The sequence below is a fragment of the Populus nigra genome, chromosome 16 (genome assembly GCF_951802175.1).
Source record: "Populus nigra chromosome 16, ddPopNigr1.1, whole genome shotgun sequence".
Taxonomy (NCBI): Eukaryota; Viridiplantae; Streptophyta; class Magnoliopsida; order Malpighiales; family Salicaceae; genus Populus; species Populus nigra.
In genome coordinates this window covers 12,334,805-12,353,541 of record NC_084867.1, presented here as the reverse complement: position 1 = coordinate 12,353,541, position 18,737 = coordinate 12,334,805, and the positions used below count along the sequence as shown (strand labels likewise).

The window sequence follows — 18,737 nt, the reverse complement described above, 5'->3', positions numbered from 1 at the left end:
TTGTGTTGAAGCGCTCCGTGGAAGCTGTAAGAACCTGGGCTTCATAGAAATCAGAAGATCTCGGTCAAGCTTGGGCCTCTCCGCCGGCTGTTTTGCTTGTGGATCGAAGGTCGGCCTGTTCGGTGAAAAAGACCTCTTGCGAGAAGCTCTAGTGCTTTTGCTAAACTTGGCTAATCATGTACTTCTAAAGGATTGGTACTCCTTAGCACGCCATCGTCATTGTCAGATTATAACAGTTGTTAAACATGGGCTGGATTGGTGGACTGATAATCTGAGATTAAGAATCTAATTTTATCTTATAATTTTTTAATTGAATTAAATAAAATATTTATTTGATAAAATTATAAGATTAAGTTTTTCTGGACTCGGTTGACCTGATTAAACCAATTCAAATCCAATTATATCAACATCAAGGAAGAAAAACCAATTTTATTTTAATAAAAATAATTGATTTGATGTTCCACAAATTAACTCACTTAACAATTCAAGCTCTTTTTCTAATCAATTCTCGAATTAGGTCCAACAAAAACCAATAATATAGATCAGATTATTAAAAATAATTTTTAAAAAATATATATGGATTGTTTTTATGGTACTGGAAAGATGGATTTGGCCTCAAGCAAAAAACTGATCTAAATATGCCAAAAAAAAAACATTAGGAACAAAAAGGGCCTCAAGCAGTAGACAAGCTCTACTTGTAAACTCTCTAAGATCTCCTACACATATTTTTCTAAAATCTGAAAAATAAGTAACTTTATTGCTCAAATAAGTTCAATGTTCAGCCAATTTAATTGAAATTATATTTTCCTCAAAAGAGAGACATTGAAAAAGAAGAAGAAGCATAAAATGCTAACTATATATTCTAGAACAATGCTTCTTAAGAAATCAATATAATTGTTGAATATTGTAAACAAACCGGTAATTTTTAATTTCAAAAGTTTTATCTAATCACTATCTATTAAATTATGAATTACTATTCAAAAGTAATTATCTACCTAAAAAGATCATGTTCCGGTGTCTCGTTAATTATCTTTTTAAATAACAAACTATATTTTTTATTATTTTATTTTATTCAAATATAGTGTAAGAGCGTCAATTTATTTATACTTTATTTGGTATTAAATAAAATAATTTGTTTTTCTTCTTTTTCATTACCATGCTATGCTATGCAAACTATTGGGCATACTTTTTAAATCCGGCTCGGTTCAAGACCGGGGTTCCGGGTTTTGACCGGATCACCCGGGTCAATTTCTATTTTAAAAAAAAATCAAAACGGTGTTGTTTTAATAAAAAAACAAAAACAAAAATCAACGGATTGCAACTGGATTTTTTATCAAGTTTTGCCGGGTCAACCGAGTCAATTAGATTATAATTCTTTTTATTTTTTTTTTAACCCGATCCGGTTTCAATCTTGGATCGGCCAGATCGTACAAAAATAAAATTCGCATTGAATGACGAAATAGCTTTCAGTATTTGGACCCTAAAAATGAGCAGGCTAGATAGATTTTTGTTTTGTCTTGAGGGTATTATTATTTTATTTTATATTGAATAACAATAGTAATTATATAATAAACATTAGATATTCGAAATCTAATAAATATAATATAAATATTTAAAATTGTTATTCATTGAATAATGAATAAAATATAAATATAGTAAAAACATCCATTGTGAGCATGTACGATTGGGCTATAAGTTGGGCCAGGCTAATTGTGCATGGAGCTAGTTATTTTGCTTGGTCTCAGCAACCCAGTTTATATTTTGGGCTTCAAGCCTTATATCTTATCACGGGTCTCGAGCGCTTGCTTATAAATTCTTCCCTTGAAAATGGGTAAACTCCCATCTTGCCCTCCCTATAAATATGATGGTATCTCATAAAAACAATTAATCTAATATGTGATTTAGACCTTGTTATGGGTTAATTTTTAAATTGAATTTTAAAATTATAATAATAATAATTTTTGTCATTATATTGAAATGCAAAAACCTTGTTCTTAGTAAATCCGTGAATCAGATCATAACTTCTGAATCAAATTGATAAGTCAATAATAGAGATTTGAGTTTTTTAAAAAAATAGAGAAATAATTAACTTAGCTTGACCTAGAAAAAACCCAAATTGACTTATGACTTAGGTAAAACTCGTTAATATTTTTAAACTTTTTCTTGTTTTGATCTGTTTTATTTATTTTTTTATTTTATATGAAGGACAATTTAATCATTTCATAAATAACAATTATTTTTATGTAGAGAGTTGAAGAAGCTTGTTATATCTTTTTTTAGTGGAAAATTTCTTCATTAGGGAAATTTTGGACAAGATAAAATTATTTTTTATATTATTCAAAAGTATCCAAACAACTTCACAAAAACTTATGGTGATACTGCCCAAATGACTTGTACCTTCAACGATAACTGTTTCAAAATAATTTTTTTAATTGATTTAGCGTATAGCTTTTACCTTTGGTTTACATTGATTTACGAATAAAGAATAAAATTATACCTTTAACTTCTTAATTTGAAATACCGGAGAAAAATCTCAAAAATAAAACAAAATAAAGATAATAAAGTTCTGAACATCTATTCATAATACAAATCAAGTTATAAATATTGAATGATAAACTACGACAACTCATCTAAAAAACCCTCAAAATGGCAGTGATCACCAACCGATCTGCTGTTTGTTTGCCTGTGACTAAAATGTCATCGTGGGTTCATTATACGTGATAGTCCATTTTCCATGCTCTTCCCAGGTTCCATTTCCCATGCACTTCCCAGGTCACGATGAATCTATTCAGGCCAAGTAAAACTACACTGCTGTTTGTTATACGTGATCAACACAAAGGTCTGATTTATGCCGATGAGATTCTTTTAAGATGACCGAAGGACTTCTGCTCAATGAATATACCTCTTGTCCTATGCTGAATGTTTGCCCTGTTTTTGACTGTCCATTCAGACTCCACTTGAGTATCTGGAGCCTGTTCTAAGGGAAGATATTCAGAAGGTATTTTGTGCATTTTTCTGCCTGTGCCTGCTTCTCTTCTGGCCCTCTGGCAACTGTTTGTTTGATTTAGCATTTTCTAATGTTTATAATTCTGCAGTTACGGGATGAAGTTGCTAAACCCGAGGCTCATAAAAAAACTGCCCTCAGTGAAGTAGCGATCCTCTCATTTCCACCTTTCTCGCTAACGTTTTTGTCTATGCTTCGTATTTTATCTCCTTTTTTTTGCCATGTTTAATTGAAATGTTTCTGCTTCTGTTAATTTACACAAAGTGGAGAGGTTGCTGCGTTGCCTAGCTATGAAGAAAAGGAGGAGCAATTTAAAGAGCAGGTAACCTGAGCACACCCTTATGATAAGAATAGTAGTGAATCCAACCTTAGAACTTGTATGTTTCTAATTGATATTGGTTTCAAGGGATTATACTTCTTTTAAAGTCCTGGTCTTTGATTTGTAGCTTGTTTTGTTTGCACAACTGATTGGAGTTACATTGGTAGTATGACATCCAGGCCAAATTCATCTATCTGAAATTGCTTTATGGATCACACGAACTGATATGTGGTTGATTGTGAATAAAAAATGAGTAAAATTACAGGAGAAAACCACCTTTTCAAATGCATAGAATTGAAATTTTCTGTTGGTAGACTGATATGATGTCTTACACAGGTTGATCAACTGAGGCGACGGATTTCCGATTCTTTTTCTACAGGATTTTCTTTCAGCCTGTGGCAGGCAGGGAAAACAGTAAAAGAGAACAAGGACCTGGATCTTCCTGCTCACAAGGTTTATTACAAGCCCCTTTCTTATGTGAAAATATATTATTAAACTTTCATTGTAAATACAGTATGCTGTTTGCTTAAAGGTATGGTTGCCACCCATGTTTTGGATAGGTTATGAAACCACCAATGTTGCTAAATCGGGCTTCAAATTCAACAACTATTAGCATAAAAGCAGAACTGTGTGCACAGGTTCTCCTGATTTAAAACCACACTTTTTTTCTGTGTAAATAATCTGAGTTTCTATAGCTGTTAGTATAATAACAGGATCTTGTTTCAACTATTCATCTCTACCAGTTCAATCGTGCTTAGGGTCTCCCTAAAGTACTCAGAGACTACAGCTTGGACTTCTATTCAGTAAATCTTGGAAGCGAGCAACGTGAAAGATTTCAAGAGAATCCTAGAGGCAACGTGAAAGATTATGAAGATCAACTCTTCTCCAAATCACAAGTAGATGAGTAGCCCATTTGCTTGTCCATGTAGCAAGACTAGAGCTTTTAGTGGCCATTTGTATCTTATCTTTAGTAGTTTAGCGCTCTCTCCCCCCACCACACGCATTCCACAGAGGCTTGCTCTGGGATATTTGTCAACCATCCTTGCCAATCAAATTAGTGATTCTCAGGTGAATTTGGGCTTAGAAAAACGATAAAAATCACAGGATTGATGCCAAAAAAAAAAATCTTGTGAAGAAACTGGCTCAAGAACAAAAATGGCTTGTCAACAGAAATAATATGATGTATGCTTCATTTGCTAAAAAAATGGAGTCCAGAGACCCAATATGTACAAACTACAATCCCATACAAAGCATTGCTGCTTTTGTATAATTTCCAAAAAGAGGAACCCAGAAACACTGACGGCAATGCGATTCACCTTTTGATTGATGGGTTCAGGTAAGGCAAAATCTAAAACTATATCCTGTGTAATGGTAATTTCTCCTTATTGGATGCAACAGTGCAATCTGCTATTTGTAAAAATAAAATGGCAATCACAGCTGCCTGATTGAGCTAAATAATGAATCAATCTGACCAAATATAGTGAGTATGAAGCGAGCAAGAGATGTACGAAACCAGTTGGAGGGCCTTTCGGAGATGGTTGAAATTGAGCTATCGTCCAACCCCAATGGTTTAGATGCGATAAAGAAGTCCATAGCATCTGGGTTTTTCCCCATTCAGCTAGGCTACAGAAGAATGGATCCTACAGAACTGTGAAACATCCCACAGACGGTTCACTTTCACCCCAGCTCAAGGTTGTTGTGGGTGCTTCCAACATGGGTTATATACCACGAGCTGGTTCTTACTTCCAAGGAGTCATGAGGCAAGTAAAGGAACTAAAGCCAGACTGGCTGGTAGAAATAGCTCCCCATTATTACCAGATGAAGGATGTTGAAGATCCTGGGTCGAGGAAAATGCCAAGAGGGCTAGGACTAGCATGATAGCAGCTGGGTTCATGTGTTTATTTCTTTCCTCAAGAAGGTATTTTATATTGTTACAATATACACAGAGATGACAAAATCTTGATAAATTGTTCATATGCAGAAACAACTTAGTTATGCTCTCACCAGGCCCGTAGATTCCCTATTTTGAAGAAATTGTATCAGTTATATGCATGAAATTCTGTATCTAGATAGGCTGTTGAAAAAATAGCTGCCTCCCTGCCTCTCTATACATGAATGACATCTGAATATCTTGAAATCATGCCATTGCAGTCTTACGCCTAGACAAGGAAGACAATATTGAGGAAGTGCTATTCTCCTCGCTCATGGATGGAACTGTTGCTGCTGCTGCTGCTGTTCCATCTTCCGTAGATAGAAGCACAAGAGCTAGCATGGACCCTCTTGCCTTGAGAGCATGGGAAGTGGTAATAGTTGGTTGATAATATTTAAATAAAGTATGTATACAGTGCTGGTGTTACATATTTCCTGCATACAGATCTCAATCTCTCTTTTTTCTAAATGGATTTTGCATAAAATCAGCAGATGAGGCAGGTAGGTCTCTTTAGATGCTACACTGCTAACACCATTGCAGTGCAAAAGCATTACGGGAGCAGTTCATAGCAGAGCATTTTGGCTATCATTTGCCTTCAATGTTTTCTTCAGGAGGCTCAGGAGTTGATAAAAGGGAGGTCATCTTTTCACTGGAGAATTGCGGAAAATACAGGGACGGCAACAGGGGTCGCTGTGGGGCCGGCGGGTGCTGTAGGAGGGATAGTTGGTATAGTTTTGGCAGCGGCTGCCACAGGAATGAGGCGATTCGTGGGTGGTAACAGCCATAGATTCATAGTTGTATTTCACCGGATACGTCAGGGTATGGTGCCCAATTTCATGGATGCTTGGTGATCCGTCATGCTTTCTTTTGCTGTCTTCGTTCTTGATGCTAGGCTCTGGATGGTTGACGTATTCATGCAGCAGGAAACTGCTTGCATATTCAAGGGTACAATATAAATCTAATAATTTTGTCTAGACTATAGTTTTAACATTCAAATTTAGCCAAATTACATAGTGCATTGATCAAACTGGTGAGCTTATGGAAATCCTAGGCTACGACAATCCTAGGCTACGACAATCCTGTGTCTGGTAGGAAACTGCGAGTTTGAAGTGAAAGTTTCTCATGGCTCCTCAGCTGTCCCGCTGGCCACCTACATAGAAAATTCTATAGGGATGGCATCACTGATTTATTTTTTTAACGAAGAAGAGCATCCCTAAACGTGTTAATTAAAATTAAATTCGATAACAATTTCTTAACGAAAAGATTCTTCTTTTTTACCTCAACACTTCATAAATATATTAAAATTAAATTTGTGTTTCTGGGTTTTTGCCCCCCGTGGGTTAACCAAGAACCAAAAACTCTTGAAAGTTCATAATAATTCAATATGCTAAATGCTAATTGCATGGAAAAGTTTTTTTTTTATTGAGATTGTTGGGGCACATTTTTTGAATAAATTACTATTACTTTTTTTTAACAGTAAAATCAGGTCAATATCCCTCAAAGTAAATTAAATTAGGATTTATAAAATTAATTAAAATACACGTAAGTTAACTTAAATATCTATATTAATAATAATAATAAAATTTATTTCTTGTTAAAAAAAACAAATATTTGTTTGTGCTTGTTTATTTTCGTGAGTTTCTTTCACTTCTTTTCTTCCTTTAACAATTATATTTTATTCACAGATAAATCAATCTATTTATATGTAAAGCCGAAGTTTGAAGATTGAGGTTTTCAGCATTCTTATCTTTGTGTTCACGTTATGCTTTTTCAAAAAATTATTTATTATTTATTTTAAATTATTTTTTTATGTTATTAAATCATTTTAATTTATTAATATCAAAAATAATTTTTTTTAATATTAGTATTTTAAAATTATTAAAAAATAATACAAAATATTAATTTAATATATTTTCAAATAAATATATATTTTTAAAAAGTATATAGAAAGAGAAGCTAAGGAATAATATATAATTCGCCCTAAAAAAATCACCCAACCGTAAGAAATAAAAAATCAATTATTTGGCAAAACTTGAATTATTTGGATGATCATTACATCATAATTGAGATCCACAAAAAGAAAATAAAAAAAAAAGACAGTAAAAATAACGCAAAACGAGGGCTCTTTTGCTTTCAATCAATCCTTCCTTGGACTAGGAGAAGAATGCTTTCAGCAACTAGTAAAAAAAAGATACAAACAAAGAAGAAGCCGTTGCTTTTTCTCTACTCAATTTCTCTCTAAAACCCTTAAATCCCTTCTTCACACTCCCCCTCTCTAAAACCCTTTAAAGTTTGTCCTTTAAGTAGAAGATCGGTGAGTAAATAAGAGCAAGAATGGAGCGAGATCAAGATAGCTGTGGCACACAGCTGATTGATGGAAACGGAGTGTTTAATGTGGAAGGACTTGACAACTTCTCGAAGATCACGAAACTGTCACAGTGTGGTCTTTCTTATGCTATTGTCGCAATCATGGGCCCTCAAAGCAGCGGTAAATATTTTTTTTTTAGTGGGATCTGAAGTCCATTTGATTGGTTAGTTGATTTTTGTGGTTGTTTAGATTAATTGTGAAATGGGTTTTTGTTTTTTTGTTGGTTTAGTAGTTATAACTGTGAATAAGCTCTTTTGATTTGTTAGTTTGTTGTAGTGGTTGTTTTAGCTTAAATGTGAAATGGGCATTTTTTGTGTTTAATTTGTTTGGTTAGATTTTGGTGTTTGATTGTATTTTCTTGGAACTTCATTTGTTCTTTATGTTTAAACAATGATTAGTTTTAATGGGGTTTTATATGAGCAGATCCAAAATATTTTGCTCTTCCTGTTGTTTTTTTTGTTTTTTGGAAGTTGAAAGTTGAAGAGTTTTTGAGTTTGATCGAATATTCTTAATGTTTGGTTATGCAAAGTTTCGTGAAAATGAAATCTCTGGAACTTAAATCTGTTGTTTAATTGATTAATTATTTGTTCAATTGGGTTTTTTTTGAGTAGATCCAAATTGTTTTGCTCATTTTTGTTGCATCCTTTTTATTTTTGCAAACCTGAAGTTTGAAACTTTCTGTATATTAATGTAATAAAGGGCTGTTGTAAACTGGATTTTGTTTTTCTATATGAAATCTATTATGCAGGAATTGCACTAAAGATCTCTCTTGACTTTTGTTTAGTGATGCACATCAATGACACTAGTTACAGTTAGAACTATATGTTATGCATATGCATTTTGCATGTGTAGATCAAATAATGGTTTAATTTGTGTTCTCTGTGAACAGGGAAAAGCACGCTTTTGAATCATCTATTTCATACAAACTTCAGGGAGATGGATGCAATCAGAGGAAGGTTAGATAGTTTTAGTTTTGTGAGTTTATCATTTTCGAAGGGAGAATTATGCCTTGTATCTCTATTTTGCTTTTTTGATCTTCACATGAAGAAACACTGTATAATTATGTTTCAGGAGTCAAACAACCAAGGGAATTTGGATGGCAAAGTGTGTTGGTATTGAGCCTTTCACAATTGCCATGGATTTGGAGGGAACTGATGGAAGAGAAAGGGGCGAGGTAGTGAGCTTTTGTGTTGATATATATTGTTTTAGCTTCACACTGCTAATTGAGTGGCTTGTATAGTCTTTGGTTGCTGCCTTTTCTGTTTAATTTGATTATCCCCTATGTTCGTTGGATTTGACAATTGATTAGTGGCTTCATGCAGTTAATGTGAGTCTTAATTTACAATAGCATGTCAAGTATATAGAGAATTTTGGTGGCAGCTTATTATTTTCAACATTTGTGAGACAGGAAGCCGAGTAGCATTAGTTTGTAAATTTTGAGAAATTTTGAGGAAGAAGAATACCGTATGCTTCTATAAGCTGTGGTGTCTAATGCTTGTAGTAAGCTGAACGAACCAGCTACAAATTTCAGCTTGTGAATCTCTTGAACACATGCTGTAGGGAATTTTTGACACTCCTGATCCTCTGAATATTTGCTGTTTTCAGGATGACACTGCATTTGAGAAACAAAGTGCCCTCTTTGCTTTGGCAGTTGCGGACATTGTACTGATAAACATGTGAGTTATTTTATTTTATGCTAAGCATTGTAGTGTTGGATGCTTTTTCTGCCTGATAAATTTAGTGGATGCCTGGACCCCTGGCTGTATTTGGTGGTGGCTTTAGACTGTCAGGCTAGTTAGACTGCTATATTGTTATCAATTTATTGCCCAGTGCTTGGTCAGGAGTGACATGGTTGAAACGGCTCTGCCTGGTTATGGTCATCACATTCTTTTTTTTTTTTTTTAAATCCAGAATTGTTGTGAAGTTTTTTTTTATATGAATGCATGTGTATGGTGCACAGCCAGGATTAAATTTAACTTTACTTTGTTCCAACTTCGTTTCAATTTTTGATCTTGTTCTTTTTTATGTGCCTTTACCCTGTAGTGGTTAAAAAAGTGTGTGAAACACCATGGCTATCAGTGCAGTGAACTGTTTGGTATTGGTAGTTTACTACTTTAGCATGTGTTTTAGTGATTTGGGCATCTCTTTGCAAGCTGAACATACTATTCTTTTGATGTTCCTATTCTTTGCTATAAGTGTTGGGTGGGAGGGGTTGAATGTCACAGACCAAACAGATGAAGCTGGAGGTGAAAGGGATATGGCCTTAACAAAAGTGAAAAGTGCATACTGCATTTAACCACCTTTAGCTAGTGTTGAAGATTAATGCATTTTGCTGATTAGATCACACACAAAAATAGTCCAGTTTGTGCCGGGCATCGGTTAGGTCTAAAATCTGGGAAAACTACTTTGCTTGGCTCCGCAGTCTGTAGGTGTTCTGAGATAATCTGCTCAGCTGTTACCTGGCTTGTTGCTGATTTGTAAATTACAATTCAATAATATGGTGGGATTCTGGTCTATTAAACATCTTTCTGATTCTCATTTGATGCTTGAGTGATGAGGAAAATTTGTCCAATTTAAATACAAGATAACCTTGGACAATTGTAATGAGTTCAATTTATCATTAGGGATAAGTGATTATGTCCTGCAAAAAAAGGAAAAATAGATGTTGATTCAGAAATATTCTTTGTTGGATTAAAATATATTCATATTTTAACAGTGGATGAATTAGACACTGCAAATTAGAGATGCAGCTAAAGATTGACAAGGCACGAACATGCATGACTACAGTTTTCTGTTTATTGGGATCTGCTCCTAATTAATATTACTTGTAGGTGGTGTCATGACATTGGCCGGGAGCAGGCTGCCAATAAACCCCTTTTAAAAACAGTTTTTCAGGTACTCTTTGCCATTTCCTGTGATTAAGATGCTATTGTGCGTTCCTTACATGCAATAATCTATTTTCTGTCCTGTACCTAGGCCATGATGCGTTTATTCAGCCCCCGCAAAACAACACTGCTCTTTGTTATACGTGATAAAACAAGGGTATGGATTTATGCCCATATGATTCGTTTAAGATGATTTGCCTTTTCTCCTTGAATATAGCTGTTTTTGTCCAATGCTGAATCTGTAACCTCTTTGTGACTGTCCATGTAGACTCCTCTTGAATATTTGGAGCCTATTTTAAGAGAAGATATTCAAAAGGTACTTTTGTGCATCTCTTATTTTCTGGCTATGCCTTTTCATCTTCTGTTTGATTATTTTGTTTCTTTTAGCATCTTCAATGGTCATAATTTATGCAGATATGGGCTACAGTCACGAAACCTGAGGCTCATAAAAGTACTCCTCTCAGCGAATTTTTTAATGTATGAAGATAATTCTCTCATTTTTCATCTTTCTCGTGTTTTGACAATTGTGCTTCATTTCTTGTACCAATTTCAATTGGCATAAACTCTAATTTTTTGCTTCTGTTCATTTGCACAAAGGTGGAGGTCACTGCTTTGTCTAGCTATGAAGAAAAGGAGGAGCAGTTTGAAAGGGAGGTAACCTGCTACCATTATAGCAAAAATAACAGTTTATTAGCCACAGAACTTATGTTTGTCATATATGTTGGTTTTTCAACTTTGGATTCTGCTGTAGTATTTTTATTCTCTCTTATTAAAGTCTTGGTCAATGATATGTAGCTTGTGTATGTTTACCAAAATGATTGGAGTCCAAAGTTAAAGGCAACGTGACATTATTGTCAAATCTTGTAGCCATGATTGCAATTTACAGATCATCATTTGACTGATTGATTCTGAATTAAAATAACCTTAAGAAACCACTTCTTGATTACATAGCATTTGAGTGTACATTTGGTAGACTAATTTGATGTTTTATACAGGTTGCTGAACTTAGACAGCGGTTTTTCCATTCCATTTCTCCAGGAGGTCTTGCTGGTGATAGGCAGGGAGTTGTCCCTGCTTCAGGCTTTTCTTTCAGTGCACAGCAGATATGGAAAATTATAAAAGAGAACAAGGATCTGGATCTTCCTGCTCACAAGGTTTATTATTTACCTTTTCTTATGTGAACTTAAATTGTTAAATTTTTCTTCATATGTGAAATATGTTGCAAATCTTGCTTATCAGGTGATGGTTGCAACTGTTCGGTGCGAAGAGATTGCCAACGAGAAGCTTCGCTGCTTGTCCTCTGATCAGGTTACTTAAAAGTTACTCTGATAAATGTTAGAATTGTGAAATTTATCATCAAGAAGTGCTAATTTGATTTCTTGCAGGGTTGGTTGGCATTGGAAGAAGCTGTTCAAGCTGGTCCAGTGTCAGGGTTTGGGAAAAAACTCAGCTCTATTTTGGAATTCTATCTTTCAGAGTAAGTTTATATCTTGCTATTCTAAATAGTGGTGTGCTACATTTCTTTCTGTTTATTCAATGTTTGGAGACTCAAAAATCTCTAATTCATCTTATCAGTATTAGTGTTTTATTTCAAATTTCCTCAATTTCATTAGTTTTATCTCACAGAAGAATATTTTTTTGTGCTTGTTGATTTGTATCATCTGATGTTATGACTCTTCTTTTACACTAGATATGAAAATGAGGCGATCTATTTTGATGAAGGTGTAAGAAATGCAAAACAGCAACAGTTGGAATCAAGAGCATTAGATGTAAGTCCTTAATGAGTGTTTTTTTTTTTTGCTTAGTTCTATAATTTTTGTTGCCTGCAGTAGGATGATCTAAAATACCTTCCATGATGGAAGTTTTTAGGATTATATAGGGTCTAATCATATGTCTTACCTTTTGGATTCTTATGTCTTGGTCGTTGGTGGGTGCTTTTATATATAAAAAAATTGCTTCTTATATTGTGGGGTTTCTTTTCCTGTAGGTGGTCCACCATGCTTATGTTACCATGTTGGGGCATTTACGCTCTAAAGCTCTTGAAAGTTTTAAAACGAGGCTGGAACAATCATTGCACAAAGGAGAAGGATTCGCTGCTTCTGTTCGTGCCTGTGCTCAATCTTGCATGGTTGAGTTTGATAAAGGGTGTGAAGGTATGTGTGGTTTATGGATTTGTGCACAAATATTGGTAGTTGCTCATTAACTATGTTAAGTGTTGGAAGTCCGTGCCTACTATTTTTTCTCCACTAAAACAGAATTTCTGCCATTGCTTTTCCTAGTATTATTTGCAGCTGTGCTAGTTACAGAGTGTGCTTTAGGATTGTTATGAGAAACACTTACTTCAATAGATCATTGTTAGGAGGCTGAATTCAGCAACTATTATTCATATAAGCAGGATTGTTGCGTGCATAGTTTCCCAGATTTAAACCCTTACCTTTTGAATCCAAGTTTCTTAGCTGTTGGACTGCCTAGCTTGTCACGACCCAAATCCCGGGTCCATGACCGGCAACGTAGGAAGGGTGCCGTAAGGACACCCCACCTACGCTAAGCTTCAAAACATACATATCATAAACAAAACTGTATAAAATTCACGCAGCATTTCATAAATTTTCAAAATATTATATTATTCAAAATTTATAAAATCAAATGATAGTTCAAAATTTCTCATCAGTAATTAAAACAAAAACAATAATTCATAATACTCATTATATTGTCAAAATCTAAACTTAATTAAAACAGGGTAATAATGAAGCGTTTAAGATATTGAATCAAAACTAAAAGGAAAGTCTCGCAAAACAAGCAAGGCATAGTGACCAAAATTGAAGAAGCAGGAACACTCATCAAAGTTCATCTACTAACAGAAACTAAGAACCTGAAATAATATAAAAAATAAGGGTGAGTTCAATCAACTCAGTGAGGGAATAACATTTAATATACATTTCAGATATTAATAATTTGCAATTCGATTTATCTTGATATAGATATACATACTAAGCATATTATCATAAAATAGTGGAATATATGTTAGAGATTAGATGACACGTGAAGGTGACCACTGTGGGAGGATCAGTCTCCACATGCTGGTATCTTTCTCACCAGTTAGGCATACAGAATATTATGTGCACATAGGCTAACTACTCTTTGTTAGCATGGAGTTACTGACAAGTCCTATATTAAGGCATAATAGATATTCACATAATTATCAAAGCAGCGTATATCATATCAAACAGAATTTAGTTCAATAGAATGCGAAGTGCAAATTCAAGAATAGGTAAGTACTCGGAAAATAAAGCAACATATATAAATATTCAAGAAATTAACTAATTGTACTCATCATATAATCAACATACATATTTATTTATATTACATGCATATTAAAGATAATTCCATTCACCTAGAAAATATAGAACTAAAAGGAATATCGGATGAAAGACTCGAAAATCCTATTGAGGATTGTTATAAGAACCTATAACAAATATAAGGAATATGCTAAAAAACAACCCAAAACAACACAAATAAAAGATTCCAATGCATAAAAGAAAACCAGGTTTAGTCTCCTAAGTTTAGGGACTAAAACAACAATTTTCCAAAAACAGGGATCAGAACACAATTTTACCAAAATTGGAGGACCAAACTGTAAATACATACCCATACTGAAATTTCCCACATAAATCATCATCAGTTCTGTCCAGAAACGAACCAGAGACCGAACTGTAATTTTTTTAAAAGTTCAAGGACTAGAATGTAAATTTCCAAAATTGGGGGACTAAACTGAAAATATTCCAAATCAATTATCAAGTGAGATTCATGATCCTTAACCTCGTAATAATACTGCCTGGAATCCCAAAATACTTTTAGGGGTCAAATTATATTTTTTCAAAGTTTAGGGACCAAACTTTAATTTTTATAAATCAAGAACCAAAATAAAATTTCATCATCTTCAATCTCAAGACCATTTTGTCCAGATTTTCCAGCAAAGTTGAAACGAATTTCTTAACCTATAACAAATCAATTCACAAATTCTTATTTCTAACAACACACTCAAAATCAATCAAAATCAATCACTTAACCTTAACCAATAATAATCATGAATCAATCTTAATAACATAAACTTCAAATCTTTATAAATCATAATCTCTTCTTTAATCCTTCTATAAACAAGCCATAATCGAAAGTAACATGAGAAGGAACCACTTGTTACTTCCACCTTTCTTGAACTCAAAACTCAAGATAAAAAACTGAAATCCTTGGTTTGATGAGAGGAGGGTCACGGCAGCCACAAGAATTAGAAGAGAGAGAGAATTTGCAGCCACAAGAATTAGAAGAGAGAGAGAATTTTCTTGCAACTTTTTCCTTGTATAACTTAGGTTGGGTTTGGGCTGACTTGGGCATGGTTTGGGCCAAAAGTTTGGATCTTACATAGCTAGTCCTCTCAACCAGTCTATTCATTCTAAGGGTCTCCTTACAATGCTTAAAGGATACAGTTTAAACTTCTATTTTTGAACTGTGGAATCTTATAACTGCTTTTTGCTTGCCACAATGTAATTGCAGAAATAGTCTTATCTTGCACAAGAATTGCATCTTCTCTTTTGGACTTCTAAAGATCTTGACTTGCCCCTGACAATAAACTGTAAAGTGGTATGGCTAGTCAGCACTTCTCAGGACATGTTCCTCTAACCCATCCTCCTAGCTAATTAGCTTGTCTGTACTTGAACAAGCATCAATTATTAAAACTGTGACTGCAAAACAAAAGGCAGTCAAATACTTCATCAAAGAATTTCATTGGGTTAGACAAAAGAAAAGTGGCAAGGTGAAGGGCAGCTGTACCAACTTATTTAAGCTGTTGATACTAGAAGTTATAGAACTCATCCTTCTATAATTCTTTAAACTTCATATTTATTCTCATCAAAGATCTGTTATCTACTCGTTCTTTTTTTCTGGATTTGGTGATTGACATGTAATATCCTATCCCTCAGATGCTTCCATTAGACAGGCCAATTGGGATGCTTCAAAAGTCAGGGAAAAACTTCATCGTGATATTGAGGCACATGCAGCATCAGTACGCAGCACCATGTTGACAGAAATGATAGCCAAATATGAGGTATTTTCTTGGTTGATGTTGCAATTGAATATTCCAAATTGTTGAACTCTGTATTGAAACAAATAACAAAATCTTGTTACACTAATCATGCAGAAACAACTTACTGATATGCTTTCTGGACCTGTTGAAGCCCTATTCGAAGCTGGTGAAAATGATGCATGGACTTCAATAAGAAAGCTTCTTAAACGTGAGACCGAGGTTGCTGTATCAGAGTTTTCAACTGCTGTTGCTAGTTTTGAGTTGGATAAGCCTACAATTGACACAATGGTGCAAAATTTGAGGGAGTATGGAAGAAATGTAGTGGAGAAGAAGGCAAGAGAAGAGGCAGGGAAAGTTCTGATCCGCATGAAGGATAGGTGCAGTACATGATTGTTGCTTAATTTTTTTTTTCTTTTTTTGTTGGTTAATTTAGATAACATTTCAGGTTTACAACAATTTTCAATCATGACAATGACTCAATGCCAAGGGTTTGGACTGGGAAAGAAGACATTAGAGCAATTACAAAGGATGCACGCTCTGCGGTAATCAACCAAGATTTCTTAATGAATTGCTGGCTGCCTTTTATCTTTGAGGAACATCTAAATATCTTGCATTTGTTTTGTTGCAGTCTTTGAAAATTCTATCAACCTTGGCAGCCATACGCTTAGATGAGAAATCAGATGATATTGAGAATGTACTGTTCTCCTCGCTCAGTGATGGAACTGTTTCTGTTCCATCTTCCAAAGATAGAAGCATAGGAGCCAGTAGTGACTCCCTTGCCTCAAGTACATGGAAAGAGGTAAACAGATGGTTGATAATAGTTCAATTGTGTACATGTGCATGTTGGCATCTGTATTTGTATATATCCCTTGTCTATTTTCAAACTGTTTCTCATGAAATCAAATGAGGCAGGTCTCTCCAAAAGCTACGCTGCTCACACCAGTCCAGTGCAAGTCACTGTGGAGGCAGTTCAAAGCAGAGACCGAGTATAGTGTGACCCAAGCTATTTCTGCTCAGGTACCTTATACTAAATATTTCTATTTTTCATTTATGGTATCCTTTTATCAAGATGTGTGTTCATATAGTAATTTGGTTGGATTCACAATTTTAACTGGATGTTTTATTTCTTAATCAAATAATGTTCAAGTTAATTTGGGGAATATTTTCAGTTTGTCGTTTGCTATCTTCTGCTTTACATGCCAATTAAAGTTTCTATACATGTAGTAGGGCACCAAACCAAAATATGTAACTCATGCTCACGTTCACTCAGTCACACACATGCACAGACACACAGATCACTCTCTTTTCAGAAACCAAGGGTATATTTTATTCATTTATCAAGTATCATGTCCTGCAAGCTATCTAGCACTCTTATATGCAATAAATGGTGTTTCTTCAGGAGGCTCACAAGCGAAGTAATAACTGGTTACCTCCTCCATGGGCAATAGTGGCGATGGTTGTTCTTGGTTTTAATGAATTCATGGTTCTGTTAAGGTACTCACTTCAAACCTAGAGTCTTTGCTTTCCTACAGTTTCTGTTCTGCACAACTTTTTTGCTTTATTCTCCAGTTGACTGGTGCCTTTCTTTGACATGTTTTTTGCTAATGAAACAGGAATCCACTTTACCTCTTGGTTCTGTTTGTTGTCTATTTACTTTCAAAAGCATTATGGGTACAGATGGACATCACAGGAGAATTTCGAAATGGCGCTGTAAGTTTAGAAAAAAATAAAATTATCATTCTCTTGTTAAGTACATATGTTAAGTACATGGTTAAAATGGGACAAACCTTTATCATGTGTTTGTCTATTGATTGGTATGATTTATTGTGATTAGAAGATTTAACTCTAGAACTATGCATGGACATGGAAATTGAAATCAAAGATGTGTGCTAAAAAATATATTGTTCTTAAAACTTGTCTAGGAACTTAAGCACACAGTAAAGCCCCCACCAGTGCTTGAACAAAATTCTGACACAGTAAAATTGGTCTTAAGCTCTTGTGCCGGGATATTTAGCTTTCCATGCACAACCTGTTATACGAAGCTTGGCTTCCGTTCTTCATTATGGTTAGACCGTAGTAGGAGGCAATGAGAGAAGTAGCTGTAATTTATGATAAAACAGTGTTCCCAGTGGCTTTATTTGGTACTATTTTTTTTCCTTGTTCAAAAAACTATTTTCTTCTCTTGTCATATGCAGATCCTGTGCCTTATTTCTTTGTTTGGTGTGTGCAGTTGCCTGGTATATTATCCATTTCTTCAAGGTTACTTCCCACTGTTATGAATCTTTTGAGGCGACTTGCAGAAGAGGCTCAAGGACGACCAACTCCTGAAGCCCCAATGCAACAATCATTTAGTTTTCAGAATAACAGAAATCAAACTCAGCTGAATCCAACATCAAGTACAATACCTGAGTCTTCGGTATCATCATCCTGCATTTCATCAACTGATAGTGAATACTCAAGTCCAAACTTGATGCACAGGCGAAGTACAAAAATCTCAGAGGAAGAATTTTCTTGAAAAACTGAACGTGTGTAAAATTTGTACCAAAGTAGAGGAGATAAATAGGTTAAAGCCTTCTTCTGCCCTTTCAAACAGGGAAGAAGAAAGAAAGAAAGAGGCTGGGGGATGAAGGCATGGAGTTATTTTGTCATACGGGAAGTTGAGATATATTTATATATGTAACAAGAAAATAATCCTGTGTTGTGGAAAGACTCTGTCAGACAACAATTGGGCGGCTAATCTGTATCTCGCTAGATTCAACTGAATCGGATATATATTTTTATTGATTTGGCTGTCAAGTCACCTTGCTCAGAATGGCCACGCCCTTTCATTGCCCTGATGTCTACTAGCTGGTTCAAATGATAATGAAGATGAACTTCCCATGTAAAGAGCTTTCCATGAAGACTTCATTGGTTTGTTAATGCATACTGAAAGAAAGCCAATATGGAATACCAGCATCATTATCTTTGCATCAGCTAGACATATTTTGACTGTAACAACACTACTGTTCTTTCTCTCTTCTGCTGATGCTTCTCCTGCGTTTTTTTGATTTGATGTGGCTCTCTACCACTTGCTTTCTTTTCTATTTTCAGCATTTGTTTTTCCGTTATTCTTCTTATCCCAGGTGAGAGCGGGTCACGTCAATTTCCAAAA

The 18,737-nt window shown here is 34.7% G+C and overlaps 1 protein-coding gene and 1 long non-coding RNA gene across 2 annotated transcripts; both read left to right on the top strand.

Annotated features, from left to right (window-relative positions):
- Positions 1 to 4,318: 4,318 nt before the first annotated feature.
- Positions 4,319 to 6,280, top strand: LOC133675040 (uncharacterized). Its single transcript, XR_009835326.1, has 2 exons — positions 4,319 to 5,241; positions 5,475 to 6,280. It is a non-coding gene; the product is annotated as an uncharacterized LOC133675040 (long non-coding RNA).
- A 1,080-nt stretch (positions 6,281 to 7,360) lies between these two features.
- On the top strand, positions 7,361 to 18,583 carry LOC133675790 (protein ROOT HAIR DEFECTIVE 3 homolog 2-like). Its single transcript, XM_062097270.1, has 22 exons — positions 7,361 to 7,741; positions 8,511 to 8,577; positions 8,693 to 8,795; positions 9,227 to 9,297; positions 10,453 to 10,516; positions 10,598 to 10,663; positions 10,775 to 10,822; positions 10,921 to 10,983; positions 11,104 to 11,160; positions 11,502 to 11,660; positions 11,746 to 11,814; positions 11,892 to 11,983; positions 12,197 to 12,275; positions 12,494 to 12,659; positions 15,483 to 15,607; positions 15,701 to 15,963; positions 16,032 to 16,128; positions 16,215 to 16,385; positions 16,499 to 16,603; positions 16,986 to 17,080; positions 17,200 to 17,296; positions 17,817 to 18,583. The coding sequence occupies exons 1-22, from the start codon at positions 7,588 to 7,590 to the stop codon at positions 18,099 to 18,101; spliced, it is 2,496 nt and encodes an 831-aa protein (XP_061953254.1). The 5' UTR covers positions 7,361 to 7,587; the 3' UTR covers positions 18,102 to 18,583.
- Positions 18,584 to 18,737: the final 154 nt, after the last annotated feature.